This window comes from Polypterus senegalus, chromosome 6 (assembly GCF_016835505.1).
Source record: "Polypterus senegalus isolate Bchr_013 chromosome 6, ASM1683550v1, whole genome shotgun sequence".
NCBI classification, from domain to species: domain Eukaryota; kingdom Metazoa; phylum Chordata; class Cladistia; order Polypteriformes; family Polypteridae; genus Polypterus; species Polypterus senegalus.
In genome coordinates, this window is record NC_053159.1 from 65,635,711 (window position 1) to 65,647,733 (window position 12,023).

General features: G+C 37.5%; 1 protein-coding gene across 1 annotated transcript; it reads left to right on the forward strand.

The window, feature by feature from the left end:
* The first annotated feature begins 3,926 nt into the window (after positions 1–3,926).
* Positions 3,927–6,668, forward strand: mrpl20 (mitochondrial ribosomal protein L20). Its single transcript, XM_039756189.1, has 4 exons — positions 3,927–4,147; positions 4,340–4,450; positions 4,958–5,035; positions 5,852–6,668. The coding sequence occupies exons 1-4, from the start codon at positions 4,061–4,063 to the stop codon at positions 6,023–6,025; spliced, it is 450 nt and encodes a 149-aa protein (XP_039612123.1). The 5' UTR covers positions 3,927–4,060; the 3' UTR covers positions 6,026–6,668.
* The last annotated feature ends 5,355 nt before the right edge of the window (positions 6,669–12,023 follow it).

Consider the following 12,023-nt stretch of genomic DNA (forward strand, 5'->3'; position numbering starts at 1 on the left):
AACACGAGGCTGAGTCTCAGTAGCTTTATTCAGTGTGAAACCGGAACAGCACGGTTATTTATTGTAGCGGGATCTACCGCTCTCCTACACAGAGACACAGCAATCTGGCAGGGTTGTGACCAGGTTAGTGGCTAAGTAATATTGTGCTCTTGCATTTATAATGTTCCTTGCAACACCCATCGATGGCAGGCGCTTATAGAGTGACCGTGATTTGCTTTTATGGCAAACTGCTACAGCGCTGGGAGCCTGTGGTTGCTTCGGGACACTCTTACGCATATTGTTCCATTGGGGGGAGTCCCAAAAGAGTTTAGAATCCTCACAGTGCGTAAAGCATTTTTTTAAATTTTGTGTCCAAGTGTAGTGACTCTTCAGGCAAAAGCAACTGTCATTAGATAGGTTTCCTTGTTAAAGTAGCAAAAAAGAAAAACGATTCCAGTGAGCCAACAGATAGCAGTGATTCCGTTAGTTAGAGTGAAAGTCGTCCTACACAATAACCCCCCTCCTCCTCTTCTCCTCTCTTTCGTCTCCCTCACGCCAGCCATGATTCTTTTCAAAGGTAAAGTGCAGGTTAATTTGTTTTACATATTTTTACTTTATATTTTGTATTAATCATTTTTATATGAATATTTTTGTGTTGTAGAACGAATCATCTCAGTTTCCATTATTTCTTATGGGTAAATTCGCTTTGATATATGAGTGCTTAGGATTACAAGCATGTTTCCGAAATGAATTATGCTCGCAAACTGAGGCACCACTGTATAATATTTTAGGTTATCCATAATATTGCCCTAGCAAAACAACAAAATGTTTCAAATTGAGTACAGTTTACTAGTCCAGTAGGTATATCATTAAAGACTACAGTAATAACGCTTCAATATTTTTATTATTTTTTAAAAAGAATCACAGCAAGCATCATCTGGCTGACCTTCCTAACTGAATCCTTTGTCACAGGCAGGCTGATTTCTGTTCGGACCACACATTAGGAACCTCTTTCAAAGCCCAAAGAAACAAATTTATATGCAAAGAACCCTTCCCAGAATTATTTTTTTTTATTTGTCAAGCAAAAGTTCTTTAAGGAACAACACAATATTTCCATCCATCCATTTTCTAACCCGCTGAATCCGAATAAAGGGTCACGGGGGTCTGCTGGAGCCAATCCCAGCCAACACAGGAACCAATCCTGGGCAGGGTGCCAACCCACCGCAGGACACACACAAACACACCCACACACCAAGCACACACTAGGGCCAATTTCAGAATCGCCAATCCACCTAACCTGCATGTCTTTGGATTGTGGGAGGAAACCCACGCAGACACGGGGAGAACATGCAAACTCCACGCAGGGAGGACCCGGGAAGCGAACCCGGGTCACCTAACTGCAAGGCAGCAGTGCTACCACTGCGCCGCCGTGCCGCCCAACACAATATTTATCCCTTGTTTTTCTATATTTTCAAAAACAAAGATATTTCAAATAAAAATTGCTTGTGGACAAACTTACCTTTTCTATGAATATGTCTACAGTTTATTTTAATGACTTCACTAACTTTGGCTTTCAGAGATGATGAACTTGAAGCAAGAATGTCAAGCAAACATCAAAGGTCAGGCCAGAAACCCGCTGGATTTGATGACAACCTGGAACAGTTCAAGCAAAAGGAAGCAGCAAGCCCTAGTCATTCGCTCAAAATTATGCTTTGTAAAGATTCCAGGGCAGCTGTAGGATAATAATGGGAAGTGTTTTCTATGATTAATATTATACTCACTTTGATTTTCTTAGTTTTTAGGTTAATCGGTAACTCTGCATTAGCATATCGTATTAGTTGATATTGGTGAGTGCAGGGTGTACCATGTTTCTGGCGTATCACCCAGAAAATAATTAAAATAGAGCTTCAGTCCCGGACATTAAACCACAGTTGCACAGTATTTTTTGCCTCAAACCTTCAAGAATCTGAATTCAATTGTCAGACTGGCATTCTACGCTGTGGTGTACTGGGCTGGTAACATCATTTCAAGAAAGACTCACCAAATCAACAAGTTAATTAAAAGGGTAGGCTCAACTATGGGACACCCTCTGGACCCCCTGGAGGTAGTAGCAAAGGAGAGAATTACAACATCTATCTATCTATCTATCTATCTATCTATCTATCTATCTATCTATCTATCTATCTATGTCTGAGAGATGTGTATTATTACTAGCTTAATTCACATCTCAAAACTGGCCCCATGCATGTGTGTGAACATGTCTTCTGTAAAAGACTGGCATCTCATCCATGGATTAGGCCTTGGTTCTCTAGGTTAATTCTGGCACCCTTCTTGACATTCATTCCCATACATCTACCCACACTCATGCCACACTCAGATCTCTCTGCATTACAGCTCTTGGGCTATTGTGAACTCCAAGTTGTGGTCACCTTTCCACTGCAGTGTGTTCACAAGGGTTCAGGCTATTCAGAAAAACACAAAGCCCCTGCTGATTTGTTACTTGGTGTTCAAAAAGGTAAATAAAGATAAACATTATTTTTTGTGGAAATACAGAACATATACATTTATAAAAATGTGTATCATTTTGCTTCAAATGCAATTTGACCCAAAAAACTGCATTTCTGGTTGACTGGGTTATATGTTTTATTTTATACAATTGACTGAGATGAAAGGTCAGTTTTACGTCACAACTTGGACAATTCAGGTAACTTTGTTTTATTTAATTTGTCAGATCTGTAGCTTCTATTTCATAGTGAATCCACATGGAACTTCTGACTTGGACACTTATAGTTACCTTCTGTCCAAGAGCACTTAAACGCAGCATCATTCAGCCTCCAGCAACTCAGGCTTCATTTTGCACCCACACAAAAAATGATTTTGTAATAGCATTGGCATAGTATTGGATAAGTTATACTCTACTAGTTTTGAATCGACCTATAAATCATATAAGCTGAGTGACATATGTTCCAAACACCTTTGGTGACTCGTGGCTCACACAGATGCCAAGATAATTTTCCCTTCGTTGCTGCCAGTATTGGGGGTAACGCATTAAAAGTAACCCACGTTACATTGACAGATGGCATTTTAACATAACATAATAATGATTTTCTTTAGGTAAAAATATCTGTTTTACTTAGAAAAAACAGAGTATGCATTACTACCAAAGCTTACTCCCAATACTCCAATAAACAAACAAACAAAATAAATAAATACACTACAGTGTTATCACGGCAGAAATATTGTATAATTCAGTAACATTGTTCACGTATGTGCTACAATGTCTGGTGACTGCTAGTGAGGTCTGGTGACATGCATAACATGCAATCAAGTGAAAAGAATTGCATAAAAGTTCTAAATATGCATTTAATCCTGCATGTGCTGAGGGGTAAATTTAATCTGTCTGGTTCAGGGTGACAGGGAGACAGCGATTATAACAGCAGCACTGGGTCTGAGGCAAGAAGCCTCAAAGGTTCTTTTCAGGGCTCAATCGTGCAGCCAAACAGAAAAGAATGTTCTTTGTCCATTCCAGTAACATAAACCTACAAATAAAGTTTCAGTTCAATATTCATCCATCTATTTTCTATAGGCATGCTGAAACAGAGTGATCAAGTGGCACAGCGGTAAGTACTCATTCCACAAATCTTCGGGGGCCTGGTGTGGGGAAAAAGAACAAAAAGTAATTCACTGTAAAAATTAAATATATAACATATTTAGCACTGTAAAAATTAAATATATAACATATTTAGGTACTTTTTGTAAGTAATGACTAATGTAACCAGTTCACGTTTAAAAAGTAACGTTCCCTTACACTGGATGTTTCTCACTCATTTATAAAATACATTTAGTGAGATGAACGCTTTCCCTGGGTAACATGGCCGACAATGTTAACAGAACAGAGTGTGACGTTTTCACTTGCTTTGGGAAAGAACAATGACCCTCGTAGGTGGAACTAATAACATCCCCACATAACATGGCCGCCAACCTTTGCCAATAGGAAGTTACGTTTTTTGTTCAATGGCGGCGCCCATGCAGCTTTAAGGGTGTAACTGGATGAGGGGTCGTTAGTAATAAGCAGTTCAGCATGGTGTTTCTTTCGTTGTCGCGCTGGATCCGAAGCAGGGGGCCCGATCGGTACTGGCGAGTCCAAGAAGTGCTAAAGCATGCCAGGGTGAGTGATGGGGATCTCGGCTGGCAGAACGTGTGTATCTGAGAATTTTAAAATGGGTCAAGAGTAGGAGATGCTGAATAGGTTTTCTTTGGAGTAAGGGAGCACTGCGACAGCATCCTCATATAAAACCAGAAGATGTCAACGTGAGTGCGTTTGTGGCTTACTGATGTATCGTATTTATTTATTTTTCAGCATTTTCGTGGTCGGAAAAATCGGTGCTTCCGACTGGCAGTGCGGAGTGTGCGCCGGGCATTCGTGTTCGCCACCAAGGCACGCAAGGCAAAGAAGAGGATCATGAGGACGGTAATGTAGCGTATACTTCGTCTACTGAGATCCCGACAGTTTCATTAATCTCGATTGTTCTGGAAAACATGTGTTTTCTGATTAGAGCATTTCACGTTGTCATGGAAGAAGTTAATTATTATTTTGTTGAATGACAATAGCCAATACGAATATATTATCACGCCAACATTCGCTCATATATTTTATGAGTTTTGGTATGCTAATACGAGGCAGAAATTGGCATTTAATCATTATGAGGAGTTTCCATCTTACTATGGAGTTGTCCCTGTAGCATAGCTTGATCTTACCTGGAATTCAAGACTAAGTCGAGATGCAGATTGGCTTTGTTCTGTACAAAATAGAAATTTGCTTCAGTCTATGAACTGACAAAAATATTCTAGTCTGCAGTACAACTGAAACACTGCCGCTGTGCGTTTTCATTTTTTAAAGTTTTTTTTTTATTTTCAATACCGTGTCATGAAAAGATTCTGTAACAAAGAACTTAACTATTCATTTCTTTATTTGTAGCTCTGGATTAGTCGTATTGCTGCTGCCACCCGTGAACATGGCATGAAGTACCCTGCTCTCATCCACAACCTCCTCAAAGTGAGTATCATTAGTCTGGTGCCTCTTATCAGAATATAAAAGCAAAATGTGGACTGAATGTCACTGGCACCTTTTGTTGAGGATTTGTGAAAAAAGTGGTGGCTGAGTCAATCCATGTGAAATCAACAGAGTCCTCCTGAATGATAATCTCTGATTTGCTTCATACAGTTTGGTTCAAGTTAGCAAGTTCATATTTTGTGCATTTACTAATTAAGCCAAGCTCTTTCCTGAAAAAAAAAATCCTTTTTTATGGCAGGCTTTGTCATACATGGACAATATGCATTTGGAAATTACAGGTGTGAAAAGATTTTTGTCCATTTTTACTGCTTCATAAATCAGAAAGTTTGAGTTCTTTTAGATAGGCACCTAGTTGCTAAAGAAGAACTATAATCTATCTAAATATGAAAGATCTGATGTGGTTTAGTGTGGAGATAATAGAGTGCCAAAGCTACTCTACTGCACAAAATAAAGGTTTTATACAATTTTCAGCAAGCTATAAACTGGCAAATATCCAACTGTGGCCCAACTATTTTAAAAGTCAAAGACATCTAATACTATATAATAATCTGTAAAATTGGAGCCACACCTTATTTTTTTTTTTTGTTGTTGTTGTTGCTGTATCTCAAACTAAGGAACATACAAGCATGTAATGCTGCACACTAGTTATTGGGCACAGTTTCATTACGTTCAACTAGTGTGAAGCAAATCGAAGATGGGAACATTTTCTGAAATCTGTTGATTTATCGACACTGCTTGACGCAGCTGTGTGAGACAGGGTAAACACTCTTTCTCATATCCATTGTCTTTTGGTTGCAGTGTCAGGTGGCACTGAACAGGAAAGTCTTGTCGGACCTTGCTATAACAGAACCTCGAACCTTCAAATCTTTGGCCAGTCTGGCTAAAAGGAGACGGGAAGAAGGATTTCTCGTAGCCCTTGGGGACAAAGGAGAACCTGAAGGCATATTTTCCCGTATTGTGCATTCGCAGTAAGCTGCTGCTTTGGCCCAAAATGTCCGTCTTGTTGTCTTGGCCTCTTCTGACTCTTGCTTAAGTGACTCGCCCCAAAGCACAAGCTGGGTAAGCATGCAATTGGAGAGCCATAAGGAGTTTTTTATAGGGGCCATGCCATTGGTAAGGTGACCCTAAAACTGGAGGTAGCTTAGGATGTCGCTTTTTGATGCTAAGTTAATCTGTTAATTAAAGGAATGTATATAATTGAGTTTTTTTAATTTCCATTTTACATTAGGTTTTCATTCACAAAGAAGTTTTTTGTTTAGATACAATTATATTTAAAAAGATAAAAATGATAACTTTGGATTTCAGACCTTTTTTTGGTATTAATTTGAGTTCACTGCTGAAGCAAGCGATGTAACTCTAGGTTCAGATGTAATAAGAAAAGTCCGACAGTGATAGAAAAAACTCCAAAGAATGACAGCCTTACTTAACTTATGCTTGTCAATCTTAAAAGAACTTTTTGGTTTTAAAACGAAGGTTTGATTACAATTTTGCTGCAAGTATGGGCCTTTGGCTACTGCAACCCTTTAATGGAATAAATCGACTGAGAACTTGGGTTGTTGAAGATTCTGATATTTTATTGGTAATGAGATGGTGGTGTTATTGTATTTGATGTGTAAAAAAAGGGGGTTTATTGTGTTGAAAATTGATCTTTTAGATCAATAAATTAATGAAAAAGTATACAATTTTGTGTGTTATTGTTTTCTCTAGATCTATTTTTACGACTTAGATGAACATCTGATTACATTTGAAGTCCAATTTATGCAGAAATCTTAAGTTGAATATAAATATGTGTATTTAAATAAGATAAGAGTAGCTGACACATTTCATCATTGAATGTTATACAATTTAAATGTTTAGGATGAGTAGTCCATAGAAAACCGTATCACTGAATATTCCTATTTTAGATTAATAGGACTGATGAGAATTGTCATGCCAATGGCCTGTTTAAGTAAAAACAAATTTTGTTAAATTCATATATTTGAGGTAAGGAAGACAGAATTAACAAGGTAAGGCTGTTATGCTCTCTGATCATGGTATTGCAGAGAGTAGTGATACGTTGATTGGCACATGCAAGTATGAATTTCACTGGACTCTGGACATGTGGCAATAATGACCTCATTAAGACATATTTCTACAGACAGCCATACTGTGCATTAATGGAAGAAAACTACTGTTGCTGCTGTTCATAAAGATCGTGAGGTGCTTCTTGCAGCTGATAATGTCTGTGTTCGTTATTATCGCACATGAAACATCCTGAATAAGAGTGGCTTTCATGGGTGATGATCACAGATTTTCTAAAGGCCATCCTAACTATGAACCATGGTCAAGGAAGGATCATGGGGTGAGACTGCATTGCTGACCCAGGGACTGGATGGGTTGTGGTCATTGAAGGAACAATGAAGTCTAAGTTCTATTAGGGAAATTCTGCAAGGCATCTTTTATGATTCGATGTTCAGAAAAAGATGAGTCATGCATCATGACAATGACCCCAAACACACAAGTAAATCGAAAATGGAGTGGTTTGAACAGAAGAATTTCCACATTTTAGAAAGGCCAAATTACAGCCCTGACTTCTGTTCTATTGAAAAACTGTGACTTAATCTTAACCATGTTACGACACTGAAGCAGCTGCATGAAGAAGAAGAAGCCTTCTAGATAAGTTACAGGTCTGAGTAAGCAGCTTCAGCAAGATCTGACTGGGGCCATACCAACTAAAGGAGCCTCCAACAGCTAATAAAGGGTTCGTAAACATTTTCCATTCGTAACCTTGAATATTTAAACTATGTGAACTATACATAAAGATTTGGGCAATTGTTGGCCATTATTAACTTTTTAAAAGATTTTTTTTACACACTCTCTTTCTGTTTCTGCAAAGGTAAACTATAGTTGGTCAAATCACAATCCCAAATTATTTCAATGGTCTCTGTAGAGGCACACTTGCTTTCTGAAAAACACCTGTTTTTATAAAGAACTAGCAAGGGACTGACTTTCATGCTACCAATGAAGACCGATGCACATTAAAAATGCCCTTTGTTTATTCCACTGAAAAGCACAGATCAGGAAAATGTTATTAATTTAAGATACACTGTGAAATTAGTCATTGGCAATGAGAGGGATGTGTTGCACTACCCAAACTGTGCATACTTCAAGATAATAACACTGCAAAAACAAATCTGATTTTACAAATTAGGAAATTCAGTGACAGTGAGGGAAGGGAATGATGACATTTAGCAATGTACTAGTTGCTCTGCAGTACTGCCCTGTATAGCAGAGGTAAGAATATCATAAAGAAAACCTGCAGGTAGACATTTACCTGATAGTACAAATGTACCAAAAGTGGGTGTGGTCAGACAAGATGAAATTTAATTTGTGTGCCTAAATGTTTAAAAAAAAAATAATAAATAATAATAATAATGCCTAATGCAGGGATGCTGAAACTGGCACCAGCACCCCAAGACCATGAACAGCCTTCTCCAGCCATGAAACATTAACTGTAACATAATGTAATTGTTTGTATCCGCAGCAACTGGCAACCTTTTTGGCATATATTGTGCAAAAAACTGTAAGTAATAAGCTTCCCTCAATAATTTAACCTACTAGTAAAATGTTTATAATAGTCATAAGCTTTGTCTTCTAAAGTGTTTTTTTTCCAATAGTTCATCATATGTTCAATGTCATTTAATTACTAGAAATATATTGCTTCTTGTAGCATGTAAAATTGTCTTTGCATAAGGCTGCTTCCGGATCATGATGCTAGCTCCATTGGCCCTGTACCATTGTGTGTTTATGTGTGCATGTTCAACCTGAATTTTGCAGTTTAGCAATTTAATTTATTATCAGTTTCAAAATCAGGAGTGTCTTTTATTTATTTATTTGTTTATTTATTTATTTATTTAATCATGCATTTCCACTTTCAGTTCGAGTAAAGTATCCTTTGCTCCCTTAATAGTTGTCAAAGTAATATGAAAGAAGAGAAAGCAGATCAATATCAGGAACATACTGAGCACAAGACAGTACCTAGATCAGATTGGTACTGAGTTCCATCTTAATCGTTATTGGACCGCTAAGGAGGACCACCTGAAGGTGCTAAACTTGAAAAAACCATCAAGGAAGCCTTACGTGTGCTCTTTCAATGTGTGGAAAAGAAACAAGAATTATGATGTTCCTGTGTCAAATACACACAATGTCCTGGTGAGGGAAGAACAGGTATTTCGAAAGTAATTTTTCAGTTGTTTGCCAGCCTTGCATAGTCCAGAAAACACGTGCTGACAAGGTTAGTGTTGTTACAGGACAGCCCAGAGTTTTTGTTTGAGTTGGTCAGTGTGAGTAGTTTGCATTTTCTTACTTTGTTATTTTGGCCTGTCCCTTTTCACCTCAGAGCTGTTTGATTCTAAACTTGAGGTGTTGCTGTTTCAATTTTGAGTTATAATCTCCTGGGCAGCGGGTGATTGTGAGGCTCTCAGTTTACTTGAAGTTTAAATCTATATTACTGTGTTTTAGCAGATTAATATGATATCAAAGAGTATCACAATTATCCAATCAGTTGAGGCAAACCTGGCACCGGAACCCTATTCCTTGATTGTGTTTTTGTGTGGTGAATGGTGAGTAAACTTGCTAGTTATTAGCAAAAAATAGACGGATACTACTAATTAGGTAAGTTAATGTGGGTTGCTGCCTGTTCTTATTCCAGAAAGTGTCCTCTTTTTTTGAATTTCCTGGTTCCCTGCTTGTCACCATGACTTTGAAATTGAATTAACCTAATATAACATTCTCAAACTCGATTAATCAAACTCAGGGTTGCAAGTTGAACTGGAATAAGTGGGTTAAAAATTGAAGGACTTTTCATGAAAATCTCTGCAATATTCTGCTTTTCTATATTTTTATATTGTGCACTTACCATTTAGATATTCAGAGGACTCCTTGTTGATATATGAACTACGCCTGGTGCACAGGAACTTGACTTGCTTGGGGTCTTACAGCGAGTTTGAGATGGGAACTGTTTGTTTAAAGTACAGTGCCTTAGCCGTCGCATCATAAGGCCAGAAACCAGCAGCAGTTAAGAATGACATTAATATTTAGAATATTTCGGTCAAATAGACATAGAAAATACTGTACATTTTGAAATCTCTCTATTATATAAAAAAAATCATGGGACAGGACAAGACTTTTTTCAGAGAGATAATTTCATGTCCTGCGAGACAAAACTTTGTGCCAAGAGATGAAGTGAAAACCTAACAGGTCCAAGCGGAGGCGGAAATAAAAGACAAACCGTAGATGAAGAAAAGACAAAGAGTAGAAGACAAAGTAGAACATTGTTAATAAAAGTACTAAAATTCGAAAGTCTCAAAAAAATTATAGTAAAGATCACATTAGCACTAACAAAATGAAAATATTACTTGGTGTAATAATGGAACAGCGAAAAGAGACTGAATATATGGACATAGTTGATATGACAGAAGTATTTAGATATTGTTCAGCTTTAAACCTTAAGATTGTCTAATTTATGTGCCATCAGGGAAAAGTAGTGTTTCTTCCCAGTGAAGAGGTGTATCTGCGAAAATTAAAAGATTTGGTATTTAGTGAAAATGAAATTCACATACACGAGATGCAAAATGGCTGGTGTGCCCACCATCCGCTAACTTCTCATTTGTGTGAATGCTATTATCAGACACAGTTCCTGCGCTCTCCACTCCAAGCGGGGGTCGGAAATAAAAGACAAAAGAGTAGAAGACAAAGTAGAACATCGTAAAGAGGTTCAAAAACGTTGGCGCGATACACATGCAGAGCAGGTTAGAGATTATGCAAGTACTAAAATTCGAAAGTCTAAAAAAACTGATAGTAAAGATCGTGAAAGTGAAATCCACATATGCGAGCGGCAGAGAAATGAAGTAGCTGGCGCTTAGCACAGGCTGGGGGATTGGCAAGCAAAGCGAGCAGAGGGCAAAGCCACCTAGTGTCTTAAAATTTGACTTGAAAATAATATGATCTTTATGAAAGGTGTAATTAATTTTAGCATGAGATGGTCAAGCTAAACTTCATTACCCAAGAATGGGACACCGATTTGGTCATTTGGTACATTACAAATAAATTAATGGAAAAAATATCAGACAATAAGAAGGAAGAAAATGTATTTGTTGTTTTAGAATTAGTTAAGATGAACTGAATAATTATGTATATCTATGAAAGTCGGCTAGCTTGCCAGTTGACTTGTGAATGTGAAAATGAATGTTTAACAAGAAATTTCAAATCATTTTTATTAGAAATTTAGCAAGATATTACACACAGGGTTTTTGTATTTAGAATGTTCTTAAGCTTTTTCAGTTCGAGTAAGTATACATTTATATGCTATAAACACTTAATCCAACTGATTGTAATACATTACACATATTCCTTTCTGAAATAGTTTTTCTTTTTTTGCAAATATGAAATTCTTTTATCCTGTATTTCTGATGGATTATCTAAAAGGAGAACAAACAGTACATGGGAGCTGAGTACAGCACAAGATGGACCTTCTGATTGAGACAACAAAGTATGTCCGTATAAGGAAATATCCTTGAGTAGCAATGATTAAAATGTATTCTTTTATCTATTTGTATTTCAATGCCAGTGAGTTTTCTTATCAGCTGCTCTGGTTTTCTTCTCGCATCCCACGGATGTTATTGTTAGTTTAAATCCGTGCTCCTCAATCACAGTACTGGATGGCCACAGTGGCTACGGGTTTTCATTCCAGCCAGTGTCCTAAATAGAAATCAGTCCATGCTGATAATGATAGTTGGTGTTTAACTCTATGCCTTGTTAGTGCTTTCATTCATTAAAGACACATTTTAGTTACTTTGTAGCTCAGAAGTCCGCCATTACAGTCCTGGAGGTCTGCTATGGCTACAGGTTTTCACTTTAGCCAATTTCATAATTAGAACCCTTTTATTTACTACTAAAGCAATACGTTTTTGGGCTCAATTTTACTTCTCTT